Source organism: Peromyscus eremicus, chromosome 3 (assembly GCF_949786415.1).
Source record: "Peromyscus eremicus chromosome 3, PerEre_H2_v1, whole genome shotgun sequence".
Lineage (NCBI taxonomy): Eukaryota > Metazoa > Chordata > Mammalia > Rodentia > Cricetidae > Peromyscus > Peromyscus eremicus.
In genome coordinates, this window is record NC_081418.1 from 58,395,433 (window position 1) to 58,417,521 (window position 22,089).

Sequence of the window (22,089 nt, forward strand, 5' to 3'; positions counted from 1 at the left end):
GTGAAAGGCACTTCCTAAATATCCAACAGGGAGGCAGCATAGCTCAGGGGTAGAGCATTTGACTGCAGATCAAGAGGTCCCTGGTTCAAATCCATAGTTCTCTATGTTTTTATACATGTTTTTATAATACACACTTAGTACTATTTTTCTTCCAATTTTTACATGTATGGTCCTCAGCAGAGCTGGGAGCTACAGGCCAGCCTGACATTTGGATGGATGGCTACCTCCCATCTCTTCCAACAAGCTCCATGTCCATCCCCCTGTTATAAATGTCTCTACTCTAACTGAATATATCTAGTTTCTCTGGTTCTGTTGGGAACTTAAAGAGAAGGCATGGACTATGGTGGAGAATTCTTCTGGTTTATCCAGGCACAGCTGCCATACAGACAGCCAGTGTCCAGGGACCAGAAAGGAAAGCTGAACCATAAATTATCTCCCTTCGTTACTGTCTGGTGTACATGTCAGAACTAAGGAGAGAATTATTGAGACTTCTTTTTATTGTTTTATTAAAAAATAAGATTTGAGAGTTAAATAATAGGGAAATAAAGCGGAGAGATCCATGAAAGATGGAGAAACGGTCACACACTCTCTTCTCTGCTTTCCGGGCTTGAAAAACGGCCTTGGTCTCCACCAGCCCCTCCTTCTTCCTTCTCTGTGTGTCTCTCTAGCTTTCTCTCAGTGTGCCAGAAAACTCTATGGTTCATTCTTGCCTGCTTAGTGTTTACTCTGGCCTCAAACCAAGGTCTCACTCCATTAGTGGCCTCAGAAAGGCAACACAAACAAATTTTCTGCAACATTTCCCCCCTCCCCCTTTTGTCTAAATAAAGAGGAAGGGTTTTAGCTCTAACATAGTAAAACTATATAAAATAAAAGCAAGTCTCAAGTAAGAAGTAACTTCAGAATGTCCAGTCCATTACTATTTGGAAAATTTAAAGAAAATAGCCCATATTCTGTCTTATCTAACTATGGAAAATTATAACTATAACTATCTAATCTTCAACCTCATCAGAGACCTGAGAAGGATATAATATTACCTAATTAAACAGGAAGTACAGAGCAAGCAACTTCCAAAACAAAACAAACAAAATGACAGAAATATCTGGCTGACTGGACAGTCACCCCAAGTTTCCTCTGCAACATTGGGACACTCATCTTCAGCCTATGGCCCTAGAATATGACAGATTTTCTATGATGCAGGTATTTTAAAGGACTCTCCTAACTTGTCCTGACAAAGTTTGACAGTTATTTCCTTTTGTGTCCTGATTGTCTAATCTGAACAGCAAACTGTCAGCAGTCAAGGCAAAGGCAGTTTCTTTGCTCAGTGGCTAACTTTGCTGCAAATGAAAGCAAACTTCATATGGATATTTCTATACCCATCATTCTCTTTTGAAGTAAGGATTAGACAAGTTTCACTGTCATGAAAAGCCTTACATTACTAAAACATTTTAAATGCCATATTCTGTAGTTCTCTTAAGTGTTTGCAGACCATTTATCTATTTAAAATATGTCTCTTTGACCTTGAAAACATACCTAACATGAGTATAAGTTTGATTGTTATAGATGTTATAGAATATACTAATACATATTTCTTTGTTATCGTAAATAGCTTTCAAGGACTAGAATTTTAAATTACATTTTAAAATGAGCTGCATAGGTACAATAGTTTATACAATAAATAGAAACATATATAAAGTATAACAAAAGTAACCTTAAATTTATATGAATTTATAAATATCTTAAACAAGATTAGAAACATATATACAGTATAACAAAACAAACCTTAAATATGTATTAATATACAAAAATCTATATCAATGTAAAATATTTGAGACTAGCAGTTGCTTTTTTAGTTTGAAAGTAGATTCAATAATCTACCCTATTATGCTATCATGTCTATACCCCCTTTTTCTTTTCAGAACAAGATCTCTGAATCTAATTTCCTTTGCTTAGTTTCCTCCCTGACCATGACCAATAACACCTTGTAACCAACGCCCCTAAACAATGACGAACATCCACTGAATGACCAAAAAACCACCTGCCCCCACCTCTTGGGAATGTGGGCATCCTGTTATTAAATTTACTTCTTCTGTCTGTTTTAGGGTACTCTGAAAAAACTGAGATAAAATCAAGTCCTGGGAGAGCTAGCTGTTGTCCAGTCTCTGTGTGATGAGAAAGTGCAAGGCTTATCTGAAGCTCTGGCTGGAGTAGTCTATGATGCCGGGCCATCTTAGCCTTGAAATTGTCCTAAGCAGCTTGTAGTCCAAAGTTGATTTTTGGGTGGTGTCTGTTAGTTTAGTGCTGTTACTACAATCATGGTGGAATTGTCTTTGTGAGACCACAACATCCTTTTGGAGACTTCAAAAGCCACTGTTAAGAATGGTCGCAGTTTACTGTTGAAAGCTTAAATGTTTTAAATATGTCATATGCAGCAGATCTCAGTGAGGTTAAATTATCACAATCTATAAATTACATCCAGAGTACACAAACTTAGTTCTTAGTTACCCGCTTCAGACTCAAGGCTGAAATTAAGTACAGGAAGCTATATGACGCCTATTTCCAGAATTATCTAGTGCTCTATATGACCATCAGTATCACCACATAATATATATATATATATATATATATATATATATATATATATCTTATAAATTTTGAGATAATATTTATACCTTAAGAAAAGATTGAGATTAGTGGTAATAGAACAGTCCCTTAATTTTGGTTTTCTTCTGTTCCATACCAGGTGGCTCTTCTGATATGAGACAGAGACCTTGGATTTTCCTCTAACAAGGAAGCTTGGAATTAAAGGAGGAGAGAGCCATGCTCCAACTCCAATTCAGCTTTAAATTTTGAGTTGGGATGACAAAAAGACCATTTGCCTTATATGTTTGTAGAGAACAGTAAAAACAAAAATTTGGGAGGATTTATGAAATTCTTTCCTGTTGGAAATGTGTTATACCATTAATCCAATTTACTCTTTTTCTTGGTACATTTTTCTCTGGATGATTTGTCCTTCTTCAGATGTCTGTCCAGTGGACTTCAGATTCTTTAGTTGGATGCTTTTATTCTCCCGGAAAGACAAAAACAAAACCCTGTCCTGACCCTAAATTTGTGAGTTTCCCTTTTTTGGCAGGTTGTGTTTGATCAAATGAAAGACATCTGTCAGTTTTATCAGTTAATTTAGATGGAATGGCCATGTGGTTATGAACTATCACCTCTCCTAATCATTAGGTCTCTCCTGTTTGAATCTAATCTTTATCAATCTTGATGGTATCCATAGCTTGTCTTTTCCTGTGGAAACAAAAGCAAACCTCTTCCCCAACATAACACATACCCTGGTTTCCATTCTGGGGTCAACACATCTTTGAAGTATACAGGCTGATTTAATTTAGAAGTTTTTTCCGTTATCCAGTGTCTCTCCACAGCTGTAGTTCCTTTCTCATTAGCATTTAAAAAATTAATGTTAATGAAGTATTATGTAATCTATCCCCGGGGATATTTATTACCCTTTTCTGTTTATTAAGCATATCTTTCAAAGTGCAATTAGATCTTTCAATAACTTCCTGTCCTGTAGGATTGTGTAGTGTACCTGTAATAATTGTAATATGCAAACAACTTTGTCTACCAAACCCTCAATGTTAATGCTGTTTATATGTATTTTTAGCTTTGGTCTCTGATCATTTACAGCAGTTTGCCAAAATACTTGTTTTCTGGTTTCTCCTGAGCTTTTTGTTGTATCTATAGAATTTTTTCTGTCTTTGGTCACATCCAGAGCAATATGATTTTAATTACTCTGTGGATGAGGTTCTCTGATGCTGACAGGGGATAATTGAGCCAAAGTTGATATTGGTGCTTGTGGGAGTCCCCTTAGGGAGTTACCCTATGGCAAATATTTACCTTACCTGTCCCTTGTTGATCTGCAGTCATTAGTCCAATGCTGGCTTTTGGCACAACTTCTGCATATTCCATAAGGCTAGGGCCTTCTTTTTGGATTATCTCTAGAAAAAACATTGTTTCTAGGAACATCTTGCTTACAATCCCTTTTCTTTTTTTTTTTTTTTTTTGGTTTTTCGAGACAGAGTTTCTCTGTGTAGCTTTGCGCCTTTCCTGGAACTCACTTGGTAGTCCAGGTTGGCCTCAAACTCACAGAGATCCGCCTGGCTCTGCCTCCCGAGTGCTGGGATTAAAGGCGTGTGCCAACACCTCCTGGCACAATCCCTTTTCAAATGATCTTGTTTACCACAATTAAAACATCTGACTTTTTTATTTTTCTTAAAATTTCTAGAAATTACTTATCCTTTCAAAGCAGCATCATAAGCATGAGATCCAATATTAGCCATATTTCTAATCCATTCATCTATTGGTGCCAATCCTACCTTCAAATGCCTAATCATCCTTTTACATTCTGAATTAGCATTTTCAAAAGCCAAAGATTCAATTAATATTTGTCTAACTTCTGGATCTGATGTCATTCTATTTACAGCTGAAGTCAATCTTTGTGAAAAAAAATCAGTGAAGGCTTCTTTTGGGCCTTGTATAATTTTAGTAAATGACTGTCTTTTCCTGATTCTTAAACCCTGCCCCAAGCTGCTATACAACATAGTGTCAAGGTGTGATCATCAAATCTTGACTGTCTTTGCAAATCAGCATACTGACCTTTATTGAGAAGCTGGTCTTGGGAAATTTCCATACCTCTAGCCCTACCTCATTGTTCTATGATCCTAGCTTCCTCTTTCCACCATGTTTTCCATTGTAACTGATGACCAGCTTCCAACATTGCTGTAGCTAAATCTTTTCAGTCTTATGGAATAATTCTGTTCTGAGTTGCCCATGAATTTAATACCTGCTTCACACAGGGTGAATGTATACCATATGAAATGCCTGCTTCTTTAAATCTCTTCAAGTCTAAAACTTCTACAGGATTGCAGTCAACTCTGCATTGCCTTGGTGATGCCTATCATCCTGTGGTCATTCTTGTATGGTAACTGGATAAACTGAAGTTGGTTTTCTAATAATCTTGGGCCACTCATTCAATTTCATAATGCAGTGGTGTGGTAGACTCTGCTCTAAATTCCTCTGTGTCTGAATATTTTTCTTATTTTCATTAGTAGGTATTTCAAAGGCTTGTATCTTATCAGCAAAATTTTTACTATTTTCAGTAGCAAGTCTTTCTAAGGGTTGTACTTATCAGCAAAATTTTTATTATTTTCATTAGTAAGTCTTTCTAAGGTTTGTAGCTTATCAGTCAAATTTTTTATTATTTTCAGTAGCCAATTTTTCCAAGGCTTGCATCTTATCAGTCAAATTTTTATTATTTTCATCAGTAAATCTTTCTATAGTTTGTACTTATCAGTAGTAAGTCTTTTTAAAGCATGCACCTTATCAATAATAAGTTCTTCTAAGGTTTGTAACTTATCAGTCAAATTTTCATATTTGGCACAGTTATCAAACAATTTTTAAGGATACAAATTATAGTAATTAAAATATATAATACGTCAATCCCAGCTAAGTGGTTTATCCCCTCATTTCTTTTTTCCATTTGCAAGCCATCCATAGTAGCACTAAACAGGGTCCTAATTCCCTCCATAGTGATATTTCCAATTCTTAACATGGGAAAGATTTCCCCCCTTTTAAAATTTGTTTTTATTTGTTTTTAAAACCTAATTTCCTCTTTAAAAATTCCCAGGTGCCTCACCAAATCTGCTGATGCCAATAGCATAGATGGAGCTGTGTGGCAGGGAGGGGAGGGTAATCAGCTGCAGGGTAATCCACTTTGCCGACAGGGAGGATGGGCATGGTGGGGAGCCCCCAGCTGTGCTAATTGCACACCTGGGCCAGGGGCACTGTGGCTGCTCATGTGCCACGTGGGGAGAGATAGTGAGCCTTAGGAGAAACCCGCCTGGCTGGGACACAGTGTGGGAGGGACCAAGCTGCTGGCTGTAAGCAGGGGAGCATGGCAGCCCAGGGAGTGCTGGGAAACCACGGCTCACAGACCCTGGGCTGCACTGCTGGTGGTGCTGAGAGGGTCAGAGTGTGCCAGTGCACAGACAGCGTGAGCGGGAGTGCCGGCTCTTGATGTACAGGGCTGGGGGAGTGCGGGGTGATGCTGTGGCTGTACAACACGCCTGCTTTGACATGATCTACAGCCATGTATTGGATGCCAGATGTTACAACTTCTATTATTGTTTTATTGAAATATAGAACTTGGGAGTTAAAAATTAGGCAAACAAACCTGAGAGATCCACAGAGCAATGGAGAAACTCACCCACTCTTGTCTCCTCAGCACCTCCTTATTCCTCCTCTGTGTCCATCCAGCTTACTCTCAGTTGGCCAGAAAACTCTAGGCCAACTATGGCCAGCCTAGTGTGGACTCTGCCCTCTAACCAAGGTCTGATTCCTTTGGCAGTCTCAGATCATGCAACACAAACAAATCTCCCCTAACAGACAACTCCCAGAACCAGGCTGTCTGTGTGGGGTGGATCTTTCCCAAGTGATCTTCTTCCCCCTCCAGAGCCCACTGCTCTCTTGCTTCATCCTCAAAGGCTAAAGCCTGGCTCAGCTGCTGTACCAGGAGAGAGGGATCCTGCAGTGTTGCTGCTGACAGGGCAGGTTAGGGCACTGTGAGAGACTCTGAGAGGCAGCCATTCTGTCTTCAGGGAAGGAGGAGAGGAGTGTCTGGGGGCCCAGGTGGAAGGCACTTGGCCAGCTCAGGAGCTAACCCAGGACAGCAGTGTGAAATGGGCTCAGGGTCTGCATTTCCTCCTGCTCCTCTCCATTTCCTTGGTTGATGGTGCTGATCAAGGATGGGCCTGGAAAGCTGCAGAGCTGAGGAAGGCATCTCACCAGTCAGGTCCGGCTGCTTCTGGAAAGTAGGTCTGAGAAGATCTGTAATTTAACTTTATAGTCAAACCATATTAACACACAGATGAAATTTATTAACTGGGCACACTGGTACCAGTGGGGGTATAGCTCAGGGGTAGAGCATTTGACTGCAGATCAAGAGGTCCCTGGTTCAAATCCAGGTGCCCCCTTATTTATGTTGGATTCTGGTCACTGACTTACCAGGTTCATCTTAGGGAGGCCACCCACGAAGATAGAAAGTCTTCATTAGCTGAAGTTTCTAGAAGCAATACTTCTATCCCCATTTACTTCTGTAGGTTCCATTCTCAGTGACACTATAGTCACCCACTGGCCCAAAGGCTGGAACCCACAAAGTGCCTTAGTACAATGCACACAACTCACCTATGACCTTTGCTGAGTCCTCTCTACCTTCTTGCTTTTCCCCATTGGTATTTTTTTCTTATGCTCACTGGAATAGTAAGTTTTAATAATCAATTTGACACATTGTGTAGTCACATGAAAATAAAGTCTCAATGAAGAACACAGTGTCTAGATCAGGTTGACCTGTGTTCCTGTCAGTTGGGGATTGTCTTGATGATTAAGTCAATTGATGTATGAAGACACAGCAGTGTTCCCTAGGCAGGGATCCTGGATTGTGTGAGTGTAGAAAGTGTGCTCAGCACTAACAAGCATGCGTGCACTTATTTTTCTCTGCTGTTAATGGTAGATGTGATGTGACTAACAGCTTAAAGTCCCTGCTGCCTTGACTTCCCTGAAATAAGGGACTGTGTCCTGAAATTGAGAGCTAACACCAACCCTTCCCCTCACTTGCCTCTTGCCTGGGCATTTTATCACAGCAGCAGAAATGAGGATAGAATATACCTTCCTCTGGTGTCCCCTCTTAATGAGCAATGGTCTCAGTGTGGTCCAGAGCTGCCCACAGAGTGATGGACTGCATTCTGCATTCCAAGACTCTACTGGCAGGCTGAGACGGGGTGGGGGAGGGTCCGAATCTGAGGCTGTGCCAGCATGCACAAACACTACCTGTGGGCAAAGACTCTAGGAGGTACAGGACATCAGCAGAGGTTTCTGAACTTTTTAGTCACTAAGTCACTACTGTCAGATGTTGAAGAGATGCCAGCAGAGGAGTGCTCTCTGATTAGGAAGGTGAATTGTTCCTTTTGTAAGTCTGGCAGCATTAGGATGTCACCGAAACGTCCACTGGGTTGTCTTGTTTGATTCCAAAGCACAGGCCGTGCAGGGTGCTCACTGCTGGAAAGATGGTGAGGGAATACTTGAGCATGGGTGGAATGGCTGTCCTGATGACCCAAAAGGCATAAAAACATATAGTTGAACTTACAGAGCTGGAGGATATTTCAGAGTAAAGTGATGACTGTGTGAGCGATTTGTGACAGGCTGCTTTTGTCACAGATTCTATGAAAAGTGTTTGAGTGCCCATGAGAACTGACTGGTTATGAAGAGAGTTCAGAGGCAATGGCAGATAGTTGGGAAAGTGAAGCTGATGTCTCTCCATGGCAGGAGGCCTTGACTAAATCAGTGCAAGGTACAAAGAGAACCCAGAATCTTCCAGTTACAGAATCCTTGGCTTTGTGTAGACTGATTTGGTTAAAGTGATACACGGGAAATTCTCTTAGATGGGAAACAGCATTCACAAAAATGAAGATTGTCCCACAAAAGCCCTGTGTGTCCAGAAATGCACCAACGACTGAGCTGCATTGTGACCATGGCTTTTAAAAAATGGGATGAAATTATTTGGACCTTTATTATTTTCCTGTGGGAAATGTTTTCCTGTGGGAGCTCTGTTGACAAGCATGATTCCCACACCCATCAGGTACTGACCAAGGAGAAGGCAGAGTCTCTGTCTTATTATAGGAATTCACATTATGATTCCTGGTGGAAAAGAACCTTTGAGATAAACGAGGGGCCTCTGGGGGACGGAGTGTGCTTTAATAAATGTACCTATACTATGGGATGCACAGGCATTGCAAACAAGGTGAAATACCGAGAATACTCTCTCAATCCATGGGAGTACAACCCATAATAGAATGTTTGACAGCAGGCTAAGGTTCTGAGTTCAAATCCAGGTGCTTCCAACTGCTGTTTCCCTTCATTTGAAAGCCTAAAATTGGCATCCCTCATTAGTGTTCTTCTCACTAGTCACCTCCAACATTGTCCCTCCTAGGGCGCTGTCGGTGTCTTTGGGGACATCAGATATCAATCATAAGTGAGGTCCCATCGATGGTTAATGACCTGTGTCTATTTCAGAAGTTCTTCATTAGTGGCTCCATAACCTTGCACTGTAGAGGGATGTTCTGAATCAGAGGCTGTCCAGGAGTTCTGATGCAGAGTCAGTGGGTCAGAGTGTTCCACTCTGCACACTGTGCAGCACTAACATGTCCTTCAGTTTTTTCTTAATTTTGTGTATATGGCTGTTTTTCCTGCGTGTGTGTCTGTACTACACATGACTACCTGGTGCCCAAGCAGCACAGAGAGCATGTCAGACCTCCTGGAGCTGGAGTTAGACACTGTTGTGAGTTGTCAAGTTGGGTGCCAGGAATCATACCTGGGTCCTCTGCAAGAGCAACATGTGTTTATAAGCATTGAGCCCTGGCTCCAGCATCCAGGCCTTCAGTCCTGTCTCCCTTTTCCTTCCTTCAGTTTTTTCTCTCTTCTTGGTGGACATTTCTCCTACATTGGTTTCCTTTTTCTTACTGTCCTCCTCAGCCTACAAATCCTCTGTCCAAGGACTGAAAGTTCCCAGTGATATGTGACAAAGTGACTCTACTTGTAGCCTCAGAAACCAGAACAAAGGCAATCTTCTCCGTCATCCTTGTCACTGTAGCCTACCAGGCTTCCCTCTACTTCTCACAGAGTGAGAGGAGAAGACTCAGATGTGTGGGATTCACCCCACAGAGGGCAGGGATGTGTCACCACCCATCTGCTTGCTGAGCAGTGTAAGGTGTCTGCCAGCTGGCTGAGTGTGTACCTTGGGTCCCACATTTTCAGGTGACCAAGTCTTCATTTATATTTGCAAGACAGAGTGAGTTCTCTAGTCCTAGTCCATGGTGGTTTCAGTAGAAAGAACCAGTATCTGGTTCTCGAACCATCTGCGGAAGCCAGCACAGCAAGTGGGCAGGGGAAATGACTCTAAACATAGGGGGTCAGGAGTGTGCTGCCTTCTGCCTATACTGGAGAACTCCAGTTGATTCTCCAGAGCTGGGAATGGGGATCCCAGGCTGTTGGGGTGGAATCACACAGTCTCCTGCATTCTAGGCTGCTTGTTGGCCTGGTGTGGGGATCCAGGGGTGGCCGTTGACTGGCACCTCTTCTAACTGGTCAGGATCTACGCCGTGGCAACAATGCTTCAGTATTTTAAGTTTCACTCCACAAAGCAGAATTACCCTCAAATATTCAAACTTTTTCCATACAGCATTTGCTGCAGCGCCATGTGTAGCTGCAGCAGACCTGGCAGCTCTGGAGCATCAGGAGGTACCACGGACAGCTCCACAGCCTCCACTGTGCTGAAGACAGAGAAGGAAGATGACTACCCAGCACTGTGCAGAGCTCTCAGCTAATTCTGCCAAGTGACCAAGATAGTATAAAACCAAAAATGAAAATAAAAATCAAATTCCCACAACGCTGTCTAGTGAGATGGCCCAGCAGGCATTAGCTCTTGCTGCACAAGCCTGAGAATCTCGGTTTGGATACATGCCCATATGTGTATTTCCTATATGAAAAAAGATGTGGGGTCACATGTATGTACTCCAAGCACTCCTAAGGAAAGATGGGAGCTGGAGGCAGGAGATTTTTTTCCTGAAGCTCACAGCCTGTTAACCTGGAGTGTGCAGCCTAGTTTTTAGTAATAGGATGTACTCCGCTTCAAATAAAACCGAAGGTGAAGTGTGACACCTCAGGCTTTCCTCTGACCTCCTCACCTACTCCATGGCATACACATGCACTGATGTACAAATACACCGTACATGCACACGCACAGACAAATACACACACACACACACACACACACACACACACACACACACACACACAAAATCACTGATGTAGGAAGTTTACAATGTCCCCATCTCTCTCAAATACTGATTTTCATTAGTGGTGAGACAGGTTGCCTCGGGCACTGGAGGTGAGAAGTCACAGAGTATCCTTGAGTGAGGCAGTGCAGAGATATGGTGCTAATGAGGTGAGTGTGCACAGGTACAAGGTCATAAATCACTGGCAAAGCACTTTCCAGCTGGAACAAAGCTAGCCAACGGAGAGGAAGCTTCCTGGTCAGAACCAAATTGGTCCCCCAAGTGCTGTGACTAGTTTGTGTGGTGTCTTCAGCAATAGGGTTCTGTCAGCAAGTTCTGGTGAGTATCTGAAAGCAATGGCAATAGCCTGTATTGTCCTGGGGCCTCTGGGACACCAGAGTTTAATTGGAATTGCCCCACACAGGGGATTATGCTCATCTGAGAAGCTATAGATGACCAAATAAAACATCCAGTTCCGGGCAGGGATACCTCCCTTTGAGTTGTTGGTCAGAGGTGTGCTGGAGCTCTGCCCAACCATGTTCCTTTCTTTCTTTCTTTTTTTTAGTTTAATGTATTTTAATAGCAAACTTACAGGAACAGCACAGAAGACAGACAACATTAAAAACATGTACTTTCATGTAGGATGACGCAGTTAAAAAAGTATAGTGAATGGATGGAATCTACTGTATGATAAAAATGCTACAAACACCATTTAGTTGCCGTCAATAAGAAATTTACTTTTTAAAAAAAATCCAAATGTTGGCATTGTCCAGAAAATTTTCACCGTTTATTTATAATTGTTATAAAGTTGAACTGTTGAAATATGTTCACTGAAACATTTTGCTTGTATTAATGCTTTACATCTTGCATTTATATTAAAAATTCACACACAAATGAAAATGGAAAAACTGCCAATACCTGATTTCTGTCCCCTATTTTTCCACTCGCAATCATATACTTAGATACCTTTTGACCCCATGGAAAAAATATCTAACATTCAGAACTACGGATAACAGGAAGAAGAGGAAAAAAAAATTTTGAGAATGAAATGTTTCCCCTCATAGTGGACTCTTAAGCATGTTCTCCGCGTATGCGGCATGCTAGCTGGATATCTTTTGGCATAATTGTTACACGTTTGGCATGGATAGCACGCAGGTTGGTATCTTCAAATGGACCAACCAGATAGGCCTCACTTGCCTCCTGCAAAGCACCAATAGCTGCCCTCTGGAAGCGCAGATCTGTCTTGAGGTCCTGAGCAATTTTTCGGACCAGACGCTGGAAGGGGAGCTTGCGAATTAGAAGTTCAGCGGACTTCTGATAACGTCTGATTTCACGGAGTGCCACAGTACCAGGCCTGTAACGATGAGGTTTCTTCACCTCTCCAGTAGAGGGCGCACTCTTGCGAGCGGCTTTAGTAGCCAGTTGTTTCCTGTGTGCTTTGCCACTGGTGGATTTGCGGGTAGTCTGCTTTGTACGAGCCATGGTATGGGCACCTCCTTACTTACCCCCTTCTCCTTTGGCTGAAGCTCAGCCCAATCATGTTTCTTATTGTCTCCTAGTGTCAAGGAGTGCCGTTGACAGGTTACTGCCATGGTGATTTCTTGTCCTGTAAGCATCACCTGTTCCTTGTAGCCCAGGTTTTTAAGATCTTCCCTTTGGTCTTAGATTTCTTTGACATTTGCTACTGAGTTAATTTTTCATCCACTGTGCCCAGTACTTACCAAATCTGATGGAAGTCCATATCTCCCTTGATGGCAAATTTTCTTGTATTTGTCCTTCCATCATTTTCTGTTTCTGGTCATCGTGGTAATGGGGGTAGAGTGTGGATTCAGTCACGAGTATTTGAGCCCTTGGGTGCGGGTTCTGTTAAGAGGCTAAGTCATCCTCTTATAGGGCACCAAATTATTCTGTATTATGCCACCCAGAGAGGGAGGCTCTGGAGTTTATTCAATAAACCTCAACTAATGGAGACTTCCTAGCTTTACTGAGGTCCTTCTCAAGGCGCATATGGTAAATTAATAATAAAAATCAAATTTAAGCAAGGGGGCACCTGGATTTGAACCAGGGACCTCTTGATCTGCAGTCAAATGCTCTACCCCTGAGCTATACCCCCACTTATAGGTAAGGTAACCTCTCATTAGCATCTCTTCAACCTTGGCACCACACCCAGGCTTCCTACGTGTTCACGATCAACTGGTTCTTCATAACGATCTTGACCTGGCAAGATTTTTCTATTAAAGTCTGCCCTCCACCCTTCTCTCCAACCTTAGTCAGGCCATCTCAATGTCCATTCTCTCATGTGTGTCAAAGACATCAGCTTTGGACATGAAAAGGACACTTGACTGTGGTGTTTTCCTTAAGTTCACACTCAATTTTCCTTAAGTGGCCAAGACAAGAGCTGATGGTTCTGGATTTTCAGTGGTTCAAACCTTTTGCACAAGAGAACTTTATCTGTACTCAAAGGTATCAGGAGGGTGCCCTTTACTTCCCTCCATCATTTATTCACTCAACAAACACCCATGGAGCTTCTTATGTTCTGGTCACTATCAGCCATGCTGAGGACACAAAGTGAGGTCAGCCATTCCCCTTTTCCTCAGAGTCTTAGTCTAAATAGGAGACAAATTCATGGATCCAAGTCTTTCCTCAGAAGTAGCAGGAACCAAAGCACAGGCTAGGGGAAACAGCATGTAAGGAGTGTCCCTTCTGTGGTCTCAAGAGGGACTCTATTCCAACTTCATCAAGGACTGAGCATTACAGAGTCTTGGAAGCCAGCGTGTGTCACAACATGAGTGTGACCTGGATGGGTCTCACAATGAGTCCTGTACTAGCCTCTCTCAGAGAGGAGAACAGGGACCAGGCCTGATCACGATACAAAGCACACGGGGAACACAGTGCATTAGTCGCCTCTGTGTTAACCAATACTTCAGATTTGGTCTCTTAGTATCAAAAAGAGACACTAGGAAGGGGGCACCCGGATTTGAACCGGGGACCTCTTGATCTGCAGTCAAATGCTCTACCCCTGAGCTATGCCCCCTTCTGCTTTACATATATCTGATATACAGCTCTGAACCTGTGTGTTCACTCCCTCACATGTACTTGCTAGTAATCTGCTATCATCTGCTTTCTCCTGTGAGGCCCAGCCCTGAGCCAACTGCACACCTGTGTGCCACCTCTTCATGACCAGCACCCTCCTTCCTAGTTCACAGCTGAGAAGAAGCACTAATGGCTGGAAGTCTGCATTCAGCTCATCCTCCACACCCACCTGGAGAAGCCAAGCTCAGGGTTGGGTGTAAAGTAATTGATAGCTCTTGAGAAATAGAAAGCAGTTTTCTCTAAGGGTGTAACTTGTTGTATGTCAATGATATTCTAGTGGATGGCCCCACAGCCAGAAGCTTGTGGATAGCACAAATAGGAGAACACAAATCTGGGGTTGTAAGGTGGGATGGATTTGTGAATAGGAGTTAAAAGAAAGCGTTGAAGGTGAATATAATCAAAATACATTGTATGAAATTCTCAAAATTTAATGAAAATATTTTCAAAAGAAAATATTTTGTCCTCAGCAATGATGTCTTACCATCAGGTTGTGGAGAACAACCAATAGACTTGAGAATAGATGTTGATGTTTGGGGGCTTCATGGAACCCTTGTGGCCACCAATTCAATAAGATATAACCCATTCCTGGCACTGGAGGTTTTACTTGGTGACATTTAAATTCATTTCATATAGGTATGTATTTTAGGAATCTTCTATTGTAGTAGACTTCCATGTAAGTTGTCAAAAGACCGGTATTAGATGTCCCTCCCCATAGTCCTTCTCTTTCTGTTCTCTCCCATCCCTCTCCCTATTAAATCTTCTAATTTACCCTTATCTCTCCATAGTACTTATTCTATTTCCCTTCTTTGGTAGATCCTCTCCCATTACATGGTTCACTAATAGGTACCTAACCTCTGTGATTATTTGGGTTGTAACTCACAGATCAAATGTTTAAAAGCTTACCTCCACATATAAGAGAAAACATTCAATATTTGTCTTTTGGGTTATCAGGATATTGTTTCTAGCTTCATCCACTTTCCTGAAATTTTCAAAAGTTTGTTTTTTTAATGGCTGAATAATATTAGATTGCATAAATGTACCACATTTTCATTATTCACTCATCAGTTGATGAATATCAAGGGTGTTTCCAATTTCTGGTTATTATGAATAGAGCAGCAATGAAAATGGATGGGCAAGTATCTCTTCAGTAGATGGAGAGTCCTTTGGGTAGATATCCAAGAGTAGTACAGCTCAATCTTGAGGTAGTCTGATTCTCTGAAGACAGCACTTACTTACCTTGTAAAACATGGAGAAGTTAAACTGGTGTTCAACTTCTTCATCCATCTTGACAAGCATTCATGGTGCTGGAAAGCACTCCACCAATTACCAGAGGAGAAAGGTAATCATCAATATCACCCAGATACAAACCCTGTTACCTATAACATTCATCTGCCTACAAGACACCTTGGTTCAATAGTGACATGAGTGTTACAGGAGCAACCACAAGTTTGAATTTATTATTATTATTTTTTATTAGTCTTTTGAGACAGGGTTTCTCTGTAGTTCTGGCAATCCTGGAACTCACTCTTTAGATCAGGCTGGCTTTGAACTCAGAGATCTACCTGCTTTTACCTCCAGAGTTCTGTGACTAAAGGTGTTTGCTACCACCACCCAGCACAACCACAACTTTTAAAAAATTGGGTTCAAGGCCCACTCCCTGAGATGGAACCCACATCTGACACTGCTACAATGGCCTTGAACCTGAGACTAGCTGGGGCATGGGCCCTTGGAGAAAACCCACTACTAATTTTTTTGCTAAAGGAACATAGCAATAAAATGACTCCTAATGACATTCTGCTATTCCCGTAGATCAGTGCTTTGCTCAGTCCACATCAGAGAAGCTTCTCCTTGAAGTAGATGGAAATGAACAGAGACCCACACTGGATAATGGATAGAGAGTGAAAGACTTTGGAGCACTCAGTCCTAAATGAGATGCCTTCATCAACCCCCTCTATTCAAATCTCAGGGTTCTACAGTGAAGAAGAGGTAGAATGGTTTTCAGAGGCAAAGGTGGAGGATGGCTCCAAGGAACCAGTGTCATCCATTTGTATTTTGTTTTGCCACTCCTGCTCCTTTTCACTGTAGACCTGCAGAAGAGGATCAGTAAGAACCATGTGACACAGTCAACACCAGGCTGTCTTGAAATCACCTCTGACAACAACATTAGTCCAAAAGTCTTCACTTTAGCCTCTGGCAGATTTTTAGTCAAGAGCAAAAGGTGGCCACATTATTCGTCAATCTATCATAAGAATTTTAGTATTCTTCCCCTCTGCAGTCTTTTGAGTTGGAACTCTACAGCCACATTGCTCTGAGCTCTACTGTTTTCTTAGTTACTATTAGCATGGCCCATTAAGTTCCATTTACATTATTCAACTGCTTTTCTAATCCAAAGTCCCAACATCTTCCATATTCCTCCAACAAGCAGCATGGTCAGGTCTGTCACAGGAATAACTCAGGCCCTGATATCAATTTCTCACTTACTATTCTGTTAGTATAGTGTTACATATATAGTTATTACACTGTTCTAGTGCCATGAAGGAACACAATAATCAAGGCAACTTATAAAATAATGCATTTAATGTGAAGATTGCTTACAATAGCATGGGGTTAGATCATCATGGTGGGAAGCATGGTAGCAGGTAGGCACGCATGGCACTGGAGCCCTAACTGACAGATTACATCTGATCCACAAGCAGGAGGCAGAGAGTAACTGACCTGATATGGGATTTTGAAACCACAAAGTCCCCTCCCAGTGACACATCTCCTCCAACAAGGCCACACCTCCTAATCCTTCCCAAACAGTCTACCAAATGGGGACCAAACATTCACATATATGAACTTCTGGTGGTTGTTCTCATTCAAACCCCCACATAATTTTATGAAAAATATTTAAATTAAATATACAGATTATTGGTACAGTGTATGGGAAGAATTATATACCTCATCAGACATACAAAGGCTATAAATTTTACATCCATTCACCTCTCACAGAAGGGGTTCATCTCCCAAAAGAAGGAGTGTCATTTTGTTAAGAAACATCTGAGATCAAAATCTGGGAAAGAGACACTTCCACACAGAAGAGATGGTAGAAAAGAAGAATGTCATGGTGAAGGAAGTCACAGGGCCTTGATCATGCAGCAGGCCTTTGGGGACAACCAGAATAAGGATCAGGAGCCCAGGTCACTCCTGGAAAACAGAAAGTTGAAATGTTCATTAGACAGTAGAAATATTTCCATGCAAGGAATATTATTCTGAAAAATATTTCATGGAAAACTCAAGGTTTGTGGAAGATGTAGATATTTAATATTTAATATGACACAGTTTAAACATAAGACTACCATTAACTTCAGGAAAATCAGAAGTTCTACCCGATGTCTTTGTCCTGTTTAGAATGATGCACATCCACCATACACAGTGTTGACAAGTCATCATGGTAAAAACATAGAAGGTCATCCAACTAAAGGTGAATGTAATGGGAAAGTGAGAATGGAAGATGCATGAAAATTATAATCCTCTTCTACAAGTCAGTTAGTTACTGTTGTCTAAACCTGATTAAATCAGACATGCCATGCTGTATGCATTTTACATAAGTGCACAGGAAAGACTAGAAGAGACAGGGAAACCTTTGGAGAATGGCTCCCTTTGGGTGACAGGAGCAATAAAAAAAGAATTCGGAGGAGTGTTGTATTTTTCTTAATAATATTTTACAATAATAATGAGTTTTCAAAATAATTGAATTGTGCCATATATGTTGACATTAATATGGGGCAATGAGTGTGTGGAATGGTGATCGATCTGAAGGCCAGGGTAGAGGCCACAGCTTCAGAATTCCTGACCCTCTGTGTCCTCCTGCCCTGCTGTCAGAGGTCCTCAATGACCCACTCAGTCCTGAAGAGACATCTTCACCATCTACCCAGCAACACTCAGGGGCAACACTCAGATCATCCATGGGCTGGAGAGATGTCTTCACATGCAGGTACCACATAGTTCCCCAAAGAAGTTAGGCAGGGTCTCTTCACACTGAGGACTTGTGTATAACTGAAGAAACCAGACATGCAAATCTGAAGTTCTTTATAGTAGCTTATGTCTCTTTGTTTCTGTTCCCACAGGCTGAGATCTGTCTCTGTCTGTCTGTCTGTCTGTCTGTCTGTCTGTCTGTCTGTCTGTCTGTCTCTCTCTCTCTCTCTCTCTCTCTCTCTCTCTCTCTCTGTGAATGCTGACATGACAACAAGCGGCAGAGTTGGAGACACTGGGGACTGGGGTGGGACCTCTATGGGCTGAGTTTATGGAAGCAGCAGGGTTAGTCTTACCAAGTAAAAATATGTTGTATAAATGTTGAGTATGACTATGAAGGTAAAAGGCACTTATTAAACATGTCTGGCAGGAAGGGGGTATAGCTCAGGGGTAGAGCATTTGACTGCAGATCAAGAGGTCCCTGGTTCAAATCCAGGTGCCCCCTGCCATAAGTTTATTTCTTTATGATTTTATCTATGGAGTTATCATACACTCAGTCCTATGCATTTATTACACTTATCGTCCTCAGCAGAGCTGGAAGCTGTAGTCCAGCCTATTATGTGGATGAATGGCTGCTTCCCATCCCTTCCTATAAGCTCCATGTCCTCCCATTCTTATTATGTCTCCTCTCTTCCTGCATATATCTAATTTCTTTGGTTTTGTTGGGTTCTTAAAGAGAAGGCAAAGACTATGGTGGAGAATTCATCTGAATTTTACAGGCACAGCAGCCATATAGACAGCTGGTGTCTAGGAACTAGAAAGGAAAGCCGAACAATAAATTATCTCTTTTGGTGGCTCTCTGGTGAACATGTGGTCAGAATTAAGTAGAGAAATCCCAGAACCAGGCTGTCTGTGGAGGGTGGATGTTTCCCACTTGAGCTTCTTGACCTTCCAGAGTCTACTGCTCACTTGCTTCATCCTCAAAGGCTAAAGCCAGGCTCAGCTGCTGTACTAGGAGAGAGGGATCCTGCAGTGTTGCTGCTGACAGGGCAGGTTAGGGTACTGTGAAAGGCTCTGAGAGGCAGCCATTCTGTCTTCAGGGAAAGAGGAGAGGGGTGTCGGGTGGATTGTAGGAGCCAGATGGGTGGAGTACACTGGGAGAACACGGCCCACAGAGTCATCCAAGCAGCACTTATGGAGCTCAAAGAGTCTGAAGTCACATCATGGAATCTACATGGAACTGTGCTAGGTCCTATGCAGACATGCTATGGTGTTTAGTTGGGGTTTTGTGGGACTCCTAACAGTGGGAGTGCAGGCATCTCTGACTCTTTTCCATGCTCTTGGGACCCTTTTCCTCCTATTGGGGAACTTATCCAGCCTTGATATGAGGGTTTTTGCCTAGTCATATTGCATCTTGTTATGCTGTGTTCAGTTGATATCACTGCTCATTTCTGAAGGGAAATTTAGGAGCAGTGGTTCTCGGGGAGAGGGAAAATGGGGGTCAATTACCAGGAGCAGTGGAGGGAAGGTAGGCTGAAGGAATGTATTGTATGAGAAAAGAATAAATAAAGATTAAAAGAAAAATAATATAGACTTGGAAAGCTTCAGAGCTGAGGAAGGCATCTCACCAGTCAGGTCTGGCTGCTTCTGGAGAATAGGTCTGACAGGATCTGTAATTTAACTTTATAGTGAAATTTATTAACTGGGTACACTGGTACCAGTGTGGGTGTAGCTCAGGGATGGAATTACAACCAATAGTGTGTCAGAATTGCCTGTAGAGCTTGCTGAGTCACATCAAACCCTGGGTCCCTCCAGAGAGTCTGACCAAGTTCTCGGTGGACAGAGAACTTTCCCTTTTTCCACTCCACTCCCACTCACCTCCAAAGGTCAGCTAAGCAGCCAGTGTATTTGCATATGGCTCCTTTGGTTGAGTTGAAGAAGTCAGTAGAAGCAGGCCTCCTGAATTTAATGCTCCTGTCTCAGCTAGGATCTAAGGCAGGAGGATGCTAGTCATTCATGAAGACATGACAGTCATGTGCAGAGGCAGCTCAGGGCTGGTTCTCATAGGAGGAAGCAGATGATGGCAGAGCACTGACATGTGTACCTGTGATGTTAACATCCAGGGAATGGCCATGCAGGTTCTGAGTGCCTGTGAGACATTAATAAGCAGATGGGGGTATAGCTCAGGGGTAGAGCATTTGACTGCAGATCAAGAGGTCCTTGGTTCAAATCCAGGTGCCCCCTTTCCATGTTTTTTTTTTTAATACTAACTGACCACAATTACAGAACAGACCTACTTCCTCTCTTGTCTCATATGGCTTGGGATTCACGCAGTGAGAGCAGAGCTCTGCCATCTCCTGCCAGATTGCTCACCAGCATAAGACTGTGACAGCTGGCTCCATGTGTCCATTGGCTCTCCAGTCTTCAAGGTGATCAAGTTTTCGGCATTTTTAAGAACACAGAGTGACTTCTCTAAACCTAGAAAAGCAGTGTTTTATTATAAACAACCACCAGTTCTTCTCAGTCAGAGTATGGAGGTTAACACACGGATGCAGTGGGCAACAGGCAAAGGACCCTAACAAAAATGGAGTAGGGGAAACTGGACTGGTATTCCACCATAGTTGGAGACATTCTATTGGTTCATCAGAGCTGGGGATGCGGGATCCCAGACTGTCAGATGTGATGCATCAGAGACATAGATCATAGGGATTCCATAGAGCACAGGGGTAATGGGCTGTTCGTGGGTCTGGTTTGCATTCAGCGGTGGCACATGATTGGCATCAGTTCTAAAGGCTTAGCATCTGTGCTCTGGCAGCCATGTGTCCGTGTTTTAAGTGTTACTCCTTGTAATAAACTTCTCACCAAAGATCCCAACTTCCTTGGTAGCTGTTGGCACAGCTCAGTGTGAAGGGCCAAGCAGAGCCTGACCATGATGGATCTCCGGTACATACCATGGACAGCTCTCCTGTCTGCTGTTGTTCCTAAAGGCATAGAGGAAACTTGCAGCCTCTTCATACACACTGTGTTGAAGGCCTCAGCTCTTTCTGCAGCGAGACTAGGATTCCATAAGACCAAACACAGAATCAAATCAGCACAGTGCTGGGTCACAGTGTCTCTGTCTCTCCTGTGAATTACCACATCAGTGACAAACTCCAGTGGAGTTTTGGAGGATATTGATCTCCCCAAACTTGAAAGACAAGTCCTTGTCTCACATGAACCTTTATTAGGATATTTTTCTTTCTGTAACAAGTGACAGTGCTTAGGAAGATCCAGTGCTGAATCAGGAATCTTATGGAACATTCATGTGAACCCTGGAATGTGTTGATGGTTAGTAATCACCAAATACCAACTGCATGCTTCTATTTCTAACAACATGAAAACATTTATCTAGAAATAGTTAGCTCATTTGAACACACACACACACACACACACACACACAGACAGACATTCTAGAAGACTGGATACTAAGGTTGTGCTGACTCACAGTGAGTTGAGCAGTGGTAATCTCTGTGTTATTTGCTTACATATTTGTAGGAATTCACCAATGAGGCTTCTGAGCTTGGTTTTGGTGTAATGGTTTTATTCCTTTGGGAAAATCTTGTTCTATGGATAAAATATACTCCGGAAGTATATTTACTAGATAAATTTGAATAAATATTTTCCCAAGAAAAAGCATTTTGTGATTGCCCTGGTCATCTTATGCCAATCACAAAAGTCGTGCTATAGCCTCCCTGATACCCTTCCCGGCTTTGTCCCCACAGACTACATCTTCTGGCTGTGGTCCTCTCTTACATCCTTAGCATCCCTGTGGTCTTTTAGCCAGAGGAAGGGGCCACATGGCAGAGATACCTGACCCCAGTCAGTGTAGTCCTAGGGCTGAGCTCTGGGCCTCTGCTGATGCCGAGCTGCTGGTTTGGGGCAAGCATGGGGCAAAAATCTCTGTGGTTTTGAGATTTTCTTCCAAATAAAGGACCATAAAATGATAAGTCAGGAGAGCAGAGGGTGCAAGGCCCAGATGTGATGCTCAATACAAGCTGAGGGCCAGAGTGAGGAGTGCAGACTTTCTTTTGTACTGCCAGCTCCCAAATCGTGACACAGAGACCACAGATTTCCTACAAATTAGCTATGAATGCTCAACTAGCTCTTATAACTTATTTTA

General features: G+C 42.4%; 1 protein-coding gene and 5 non-coding genes across 6 annotated transcripts; 3 read left to right on the forward strand and 3 right to left on the reverse strand.

Moving 5' to 3' along the window:
* Positions 1-6,956: 6,956 nt before the first annotated feature.
* Trnac-gca (transfer RNA cysteine (anticodon GCA)) lies at positions 6,957-7,028 on the forward strand. The gene has a single exon. It is a non-coding gene; the product is annotated as a tRNA-Cys (tRNA).
* Positions 7,029-11,704: 4,676 nt separating this feature from the next.
* On the reverse strand, positions 11,705-12,365 carry LOC131905805 (histone H3.3A-like). Its single transcript, XM_059256615.1, has one exon. The coding sequence runs from the start codon at positions 12,363-12,365 to the stop codon at positions 11,955-11,957; it is 411 nt and encodes a 136-aa protein (XP_059112598.1). The 3' UTR covers positions 11,705-11,954.
* Positions 12,366-12,924: 559 nt separating this feature from the next.
* Trnac-gca (transfer RNA cysteine (anticodon GCA)) lies at positions 12,925-12,996 on the reverse strand. Its single transcript has one exon. It is a non-coding gene; the product is annotated as a tRNA-Cys (tRNA).
* Positions 12,997-13,845: 849 nt separating this feature from the next.
* Trnac-gca (transfer RNA cysteine (anticodon GCA)) lies at positions 13,846-13,917 on the reverse strand. Its single transcript has one exon. It is a non-coding gene; the product is annotated as a tRNA-Cys (tRNA).
* Positions 13,918-18,363: 4,446 nt separating this feature from the next.
* Trnac-gca (transfer RNA cysteine (anticodon GCA)) lies at positions 18,364-18,435 on the forward strand. The gene has a single exon. It is a non-coding gene; the product is annotated as a tRNA-Cys (tRNA).
* A 1,667-nt stretch (positions 18,436-20,102) lies between these two features.
* Positions 20,103-20,174, forward strand: Trnac-gca (transfer RNA cysteine (anticodon GCA)). Its single transcript has one exon. It is a non-coding gene; the product is annotated as a tRNA-Cys (tRNA).
* The last annotated feature ends 1,915 nt before the right edge of the window (positions 20,175-22,089 follow it).

Bases quoted from the DNA above. Each gene is read 5' to 3' on its own strand.
- LOC131905805 (XM_059256615.1), bottom strand. From the start codon at position 12,365: ATGGCTCGTACAAAGCAGACTACCCGCAAATCCACCAGTGGCAAAGCA.